At 44.2% G+C, this 7,748-nt stretch overlaps 1 protein-coding gene and 1 pseudogene across 4 annotated transcripts in view; one reads left to right on the top strand and one right to left on the bottom strand.

Annotated features, from left to right (window-relative positions):
* Positions 1–948: 948 nt before the first annotated feature.
* On the bottom strand, positions 949–1,235 carry LOC114900615 (annotated as a pseudogene). The gene has a single exon (XR_003794892.1). The product of XR_003794892.1 is annotated as a ubiquitin-fold modifier 1 pseudogene (transcript).
* Positions 1,236–6,715: 5,480 nt separating this feature from the next.
* PPP1CB (protein phosphatase 1 catalytic subunit beta) overlaps positions 6,716–7,748 on the top strand; it is a 37,624-nt gene continuing 36,591 nt past the window's right edge. The window contains exons 1-2 of one of the 3 annotated variants that reach the window (XM_029231515.1): positions 6,716–6,785; positions 7,038–7,177. In XM_029231515.1, the coding sequence (XP_029087348.1) occupies positions 7,126–7,177 (52 nt within the window). In that variant the 5' untranslated portion in view covers positions 6,716–6,785; positions 7,038–7,125. Of the gene's footprint in view, positions 6,865–7,037; positions 7,178–7,748 lie in introns of all 3 variants that reach the window. The other 2 variants (XM_029231512.1, XM_029231513.1) reach the window with 2 other exon arrangements.

Genomic DNA, 7,748 nt, shown 5'->3' with positions numbered 1-7,748 from the left:
CTTTCCTTCTTACTAGAAGCCTGGTCATCTGGGCTTCCCCATCTGCCTTTCCTAGCTTCTTATTCACTCCAGTAACTAATCTTAACACTTCCTTAAATGTTGGGTCTTCAGTAGGTAGAATTAGTGAGCATTTCAGTTAGCATTTCCTTGAGCTCTGTTGTGAACAACAGATCTTCTTTACAACAATACTTTCTCCCCGAACGTTATTTGGAAATATTATCCTAATATTCTAGGATATTAGGATTTCTGTTTTAAAGGCTTTTTTAAAAAGATCAATAAAGGAATGCATAATTCAGCAACTGATGCTTCTACTTTAGTCTCAAACTCTTTGGCATGGGATACCAATGTTACACATAAGGGGCTAGATCAAAAATTCAATTTTTGGCTATTTGAATTTTAAATTAAAATTTATAAGAACTCACGAAGTTTGAAACTTTAAAACAAGCTAAATGATAAAAAGACAGTTATTCATTGATGTGATCCTTTATCATAAATGATATATAATGAAGAATTCAACTATTTTTGTGTCTGCAAGTCAGATGCTATCAAGCAAACTGCCACGTATGGATTGATAAGTTTTTACATTTTTAACTCAAAGACAAATAGGAAGATTCAGTAAATTTTAATTTTCCAAATGTTCTCAGAAAGAATGATCAGAAGCATCCGCCAGTTATGATACAGGTGGATAATCCATTTACCCTCAACGAACCACCTGTGTGTGCTGTGAGGTAGTAATGTGATCTTCTATGGTGATGACACCCTCAACAGAGAAGTGTCCCCTCTTCACGTGAAGAGTGTGAACAACAAGAAGGGACAGAGAGTTACCTTTCATTACTTCATCAACTATTGGTGTTTTCATAGGATTTCAAATGCCTGACTCCAATTTTACAACAATAAAAATACCAATATTTATTCTGGAAGGGGATTTTATGTTCCAAGCAGCAGACATTAACAACTTCCAACACAATCTCTAGGAATTATTCGCAGTTCTGAACCGTGCTTTAGAAAAACATTTCCAGCAGTCTGTGCAGGATTTATTCCTATTCCATCATTGGTAATAACTGCACCTGTTGCTGCAGGAACTTTAAATTCTTCTGCTGCAAACTTTAAGACTGCTGTAAAAGGTGTACTTTCGGGAACACTGAGTACTTTGTACGGCAGCTGCGGGTCTGACGTCAGTGTGATCTTGAAGGAAACCTTCGACATGGTGCAGCCGGTCTGGACAGAAACCCCACGCTAACCTAGGCATTTATTTTGTGATCATTTCGTCTTGAAGCATACACCAGAGAGTTTCCTTAAGAGACAATGTTCCACTGAGAGAGAGAGAGACAGAGAGACAGAGAGAGACAGAGAGAGACAGAGAGAGACAGAGAGAGAGTTGGGGGTGTCAGAGCTGGAGGAAGGGGGAGGGTTTTGGCCAAGGGCAGGGGAAGAGGTATTTGGTTATACCTGGCTTTATAATTTGGGGGGCTAAAATGACTGAGGACATGCCTTATGGCTTAGCTGATCACTCTGGTGCTTGATTATTCTCTCATATGTGTATTGAAATGAAACCAAAAGTAGATCCTAAGCAAAATTCTTGGCCCTGCCTAGGTGTATACCACGTCTGGCTCTGTACTGACAGGGGTGGCCTCCTACTGATGCATGTGTCCTTGTCTGGTTTCTCAGTATCCTTGAATTAAGCTGACTACAAAAGTCTATGACATTTGATACACAGAATGGCTGCCCTCAAGGTATATCTAGTAAAATTTAGAACTTACTGCCATTTAAGACTATTAAAGACTTGATTAAGAGGAATCCTATTCATGGAAGGACAGCCTGATGAATGTTGATTCATTCATTTATAAGTTATCCTGGATTAGTCAAGGCAGAAAAGAGCTATATATCACTATCACAACCTTCACACTTTGCTACCTAAACCTATTCACTTTCACACCATATTGGTCACTGGCTAATATCAAGAGGCATATAAAACATCCCTATGAAAGTCTGTGCTGTGTTTACTAAAAGGAATCATGAGGCTGCTGTTCACTGTGTTCCAAAGTGCCTTCTTTGAGGACACTCCATAGGGACATCTTTCTGAACTCAGCACAGTGATAGTTGGGTTCCTCTGAACACTAGTCTGGCCCAGGTATTTCCTGTCAGTAAGTACAAATAAAATCATGATTTTATTAAGACCCTAAATCATGATTCCCCAAGTCCTTTACAATCAGGAAGTCCAATTTCCCTCCACAGACACTTCTGGAATTACCCAAGGATATTAACATGCATGTTATGCCTCCCTAAGCCCAGTGGTATGCTGGTAAATGTTTAACAACCAGCTTTCTGGTGGAAGAAGCTGATAGATTTGTAACATGTGCTAATTTCCTTGGTGTAAATACTGCTCTCACTATGGCCAATATAATATCACTGAAGGTAGAGTTGGAAAGAGATGCATAGCGGCACTTCATTATATAGTATTTCCACCATACAGATACAGTACATGTTAACAACCTTTAGACTATACATAATAGTAAAATGTAGCAACATAAATAGAATGTGATGAATCTTGAGCAATAATTACCTTTGTTTTTGTTATATTTATTTGTAAGTCTATATAATTTACTTTTTAAATAATGAATTTTGGCTTGCAAAATTCCCTGAAAGTTTAACAACTGGCTCTCATGAGCCAGTGTAAGCTGGCTCCCACACACCACTATCTAAAGCCACACTGGGTTGGGAGTCTAGCTAATAGTTTGCCCTTTAGTCTCTTGGATTAACAATCCTGGTCTCATCAGGAGCAGGACCTTAGCCTGATCCTTTTCCTAAGTCTTGCCACATGTCCAGAAAGAGAGGGAGGCAGTTTCCTACATGCAATCAGAACCACTCCCTGCCAGTCCTCTGCTCTAAAGTCTGCTGGTCTCCAGGCTCAGGTGCTCTACAGAGCTGCTGCCCACCACACATTGCTCCTACACCAATGGCAGCCTTCTCGTGTCCTGCTTCCAAGCTGCTGACTTCCCTAACTGACAACCCCCATTCTGCCCATGGACCACTGCTCACACTCAGGCCAAGAACTTCCTGAGAGTCAGTATCTGTCAAGTGAGGCTTCTGTCTCTTTGGTACCCGCCTACCCTTGAACCTCATGGTGGCTCTGACTGCCTCTATTGCTGCTGCTGCCTGCAGCACTGTCTCCTCTGACCTCTGGATCTCCACCTCTTACCTCTTCCTCTGCCCTCAACCTCTTATCCACATTTTAAGGTCTAAATAAACTTTGAAAACTGAGATTCACATAAATGTGACACGAAAACTCACATAACCAAGTAGGATGAAATGGAAGTGAAGAATGATCCCAATTTTACAAAATGGGTAGACATCTATCTATCTATTCCCTGCCTTTAGAAAGTTCACTGTATGCAACTTTGCTTTTATGAAAGACCTACGTGAGTATCTTTTTCCGCTAACCAAAAGAAATCCAAAGAGGATTTTCACTGTTACAAAAAAAGGCGAAAAGTAAAAATAGTGTTTAGCGTTAGTTCTGCAGCAAGCCATTACAGAGGAAATGCACACATCAAGCAGCGCCAAGTTCCTTCTCTAGGAACTATACTCAGCATCTCAGCATCAGGCTGCCATAACTTTGAACTGTGTCTGTGAGCATCTGTGCTTTATCTCGATTTATTTTGTGCACCTGTTAGCAAGATGTGTCCTAGGGTAATTGCTTCTTTGCTTTATGACATTTTGGCTTACGAAAAGTTTCATAAGAATGCTCTACTTCCTTGGTGTAAATTTATATAGACATATATATGTCTATATAAATAAATATATTTATAATTATATTATATATGATATAAAATGTATAAATATATATTCAGAAATAAAACAGAAAAGTGGTTAGCTATGGCTGGTGAAATTATAGGCGATTTTTATATTTTTCTTTGTTTTCCAATTTCCTCCAATAAATACGTTTTATTCTGGGGGGGGGAGGCTGCTTTAATGGCAACTCTGACTTGAACTGATATGAGGCAAAACGCAGTCTTTATTTACCTTACATGACATAGATATGATTCATTTTAAAGAAATTTTAAAGAAATTTTATTTTAAAGAAATTTTATTTTAAATTCATTTTAAAGAAATTTTAAAGAAAATTCATTTTAAAGAAATTCAATTTAAAGAAAATTCATATGATTTTCTTTAAAAAAAAAATAATGCTTCAGTTTATAGTGAGCTGCCCCAGAAGCTGCTGGGGTGTTAAGTAATACATAGTATATGCACTAAACTTCAAAATCTGAAGACGTCTGATTCTGAATTCTTACATAATATTTTTGGAGGGGGATCCCACAGGAAAGTTGGTTGGGCCCCTAGTGATAGAGCTCTTTCATTTTTATAATAGTCCCTTCTTACCCAGGATTCGAAGGCACTAGAAAACCTGGTGGGGTGGGGGTGAAGGGGCATCTCCAGCTGCAGGCAGTACCAGACGGTACTCAGAACCACCCTCTGAGCTCTTCTGACTCCCAGAACTCTGCTGAGACTGGCCTCTCTCTGCCCTCCTCCACTTGGGGTGATTTTCTCTAAGATGCTCACTTTCTCTCTGTGCGATCCAGTTTCCTTTGAGTGTCCCTTGCCCCTTAAATATATCTGAATATATATAAACCCTAATGGAGGACAGGGTTCAAAGTTCTTTCTCACGGGGTTCATGGGCCCCACGAAAATTGGAGGATAAGAAGACACCTTAAGTGTTCTAAACATTCTGGTACTCTTTTAGAGGCTCATGGAAGAGATTTGGGAAAGTGGCATCCAACTCCACAAGCTGGTCTATTCAAGTCTCAGTTCCAGCTCAGCCAGAACACTTACTCCACTTGCTACTCATTGGTCGCAATTTTCCTTGGTTGCTAGAAAGCTTAGAATCATATTTGTGACTTATCCCTAGCAAACCATAGGACCTTACACCATGCATTTTACATACAATACTGCTGGTTTTATCTTATCTTTCCCACTCTTGGTTTTCTTTTGTGCTCTTTTTCTCTGTACATATTTTTAATTTATCCTACTTCATGTATTTACGTAAGTTACTTTAAATCCCTTCTTCTGGAATAAAGCAGGGTATAAATAAATGGTCATTAACAAAAGAGTTTGATGAGGATCCATTTCTTCACCTATAAAGGCCCTAAGATGAACTGGTGGCAATAAGAGTCTGTGAAAACTACTCCAGACAGGATCACCATTATAGCTTGTCACCTGTTCTGTGTTCACCACCAATCCACAAGCTAAATCTTGAAATGGAGAGAAAGCTAGAAAAAAAGGGATCAGGAAATCCTATCTCTGTAAGTCATCTGAACCATCATAAAGCACTTGATTGGATAATGCTTTTTCCCCAAAAAAGTATGATTTCTGTTCTCGACATTTATGTTGTAACACATGCATATTTAAGCATCTCAGTTCACATACACTGAGAGGGAGTATATCACAATTGTTGAGTGCAGACTCTTGCACTAGGATGCCTGGGTTTGAATCCCAGATCTGCCATTTACTTGGGGCTAGGTATTTAACCATACTGTGCTTCAATAAATTCCATCTACAAAGTAAAGACAATAATAGTACCTACCTCACAGGGCTGGTGTAAGGATTAAATAACATATGCACTATAACATTTAAAACAGTGCCAGAGCACATACAGGGATCTCAAAAATGTTAGCTATTATTAGTGATATGTGAGTGGGAGAAGCACTGCCTTGAGCTTGAGACAGCATCTTGTTTGTGAGTTTCTGGACAAACACGTGAGGAATGAGTGAAGACTTTTGGTCTGACCACTTCTGAGAACAGGCCAAAAACTCTGGCTTACCTAGATCCTTTGCGTGGCTACTCTTCCTCCTGCTTTTCTAGAGGCAGAATTCTGTGGTGGAAAGAAGAGGTGGGCAACCAACCTTCCTGAGCCTCCGCGTTTCTTTGTCCCTCTCTTCTACATACCAGATACGGTAGGAGCTGCAGGCACAAAGATAAATTGGGTTTACCGTGTAGGAGCTCACGGTCGAGTGTAGGAGATAAATGCAAAAACAATTACAAGGTAGGATGATTAAGCAATATATAATGAAGGTATTTTTCTTGTTGTTGTTCAAAATGCACTGTGGAAAAGCAGTATCCACAGACTGGAAGATGTAAGATATGTGAAAGCGCTCTATAGAAGGCAGACAACGGTACCCATGTAAAATATTATTACTGCTGACCCTCCCAGGGCCCACTTTAACTTATTTCATCCAGGGACACTTGGCAACCAACCTCGTGGAACCGTAAGGTATAAAACCCCTTACGTGCAACGTCAAATTGTTCCAGCAGAGTAACCCCTTCTTGCTTTCCAAACGTGTAAACCCAGTTACAAACATAGGTAACGCAGTCCGCGTTTCCCGCTTACCGGGAACGAGGAACTACTTGCAAAACCAGGGACTGAAACCAAGAAAACAAAAGCAAGGCGGAAAGAGCACAACCACGTCTGCTCCGCGACCCGCACCCGGGAAGCTGGGAAGCAGGAAGGTCAGCGCTGCCTACGCGCGCTCTGCGTAATGGGAGCTTCCCCAGCGCAGCAAACCCTGGGAGCCTCAGGGGCGCCACCTGCGCAGCCGCGAAGATTCGGCGCAGTGGAAGTGGCGAGAGAGGCAGCCGCACCTGCGCGAAGGCAGTGGCGCGGCGGCGGCGGCGGGAGAACCGAGTCCAGTGCGATTGCGCGGAGGCCGCGGGCGAGGCGGGGCCGCGAGCGAGTGCGCCGTGCGCCTGCGCGGAGGGCTGCGTGGCGCGGTGGCGGGGAAGGGCGGTGTGAAGTGAGTGGTGCTGCGGGAGGGGCCGTCGGCGGCGCTGGTGAGCTTTGCGGAGTTGGGCGGTGCCGAGGAGGAAGAGGAGGTGGGGGCTGGGTCTGAGGCGGCCCGGTTTTTGGGGGCTCCACTTGTTTATTTTTTTCTCGTGGGTGCCTCCGAGTGTGTGCGCGCTCCACTGCTTGGTGGGAAGGGGGTGGGGGGGAGGGCCCGGGGGAAGGGGGAGTTGGAACCGGGGTCGAAACGCCGCGTGACTTATAGGTGAGGGAACGCCGAGCGGTCGCCGCAGCGTCCGCCGTCGAGAAGCCCTTGTTCCCGCTGCTGGGAAGGAGCGTCTGGTGCCGACAAGATGGCGGACGGGGAGCTGAACGTGGATAGTCTCATCACTCGACTGCTGGAGGGTGAGTCGGGGCCCGGCCGGCCGCGTGGAGGGGGCGCCTCCCTTAGCCCTCCTTGTTCCTCCGCCGCCGGAGCCCGAGGGGACCCCCCCTTCCCGCCCCGAGGCGGCCCCCGAGGAGGGGGGCGAAGAAGCTGGTGGGCCGGGGGGAGCGGCCTCCGGGAACATGGCCGAGGGGAGGCCGGCCGTCAGGGGCTGTCCCCGCAGGCAAGTAGTGCCCCAGCGGAGCTTCGGGGACCCGCACGGCGGCGCGCTGGCGGGGGTGCCGGGTGACCCTTCGCGAGGAGGGTGCCGGGATGCGTGCTCCGGGGCATTGTACGCCCGTGGGACGTGTATTTCTTCTCTATTCTCTTTGTGCCTTGCCCTTGGATGTCTCCGCTTCTTGTTACCGGAGTGAATTTTTAAAAATCTTCTCCTTGAGTCGACTGTTTGATCTGTTCGGCATTTTTACATGATGCTACAGGACAAACTCTATTCAAGGAGAAGATAACGTGAGCGGGAGTTGAGTCCCGCCCATGTATTATTTAGCTTTAAAGCATAGTAAGCCAAAAGTCTTTGACCGAGCTGAAGATGCA

This window comes from Monodon monoceros, unplaced genomic scaffold (genome assembly GCF_005190385.1).
Source record: "Monodon monoceros isolate NGI ecotype Baffin Bay Population unplaced genomic scaffold, NGI_Narwhal_1 Super_Scaffold_19, whole genome shotgun sequence".
Classification (NCBI taxonomy): domain Eukaryota; kingdom Metazoa; phylum Chordata; class Mammalia; order Artiodactyla; family Monodontidae; genus Monodon; species Monodon monoceros.
The sequence above is the reverse complement of the archived record's forward strand: the minus strand, read 5'-3'. Positions and strand labels throughout refer to the sequence as shown.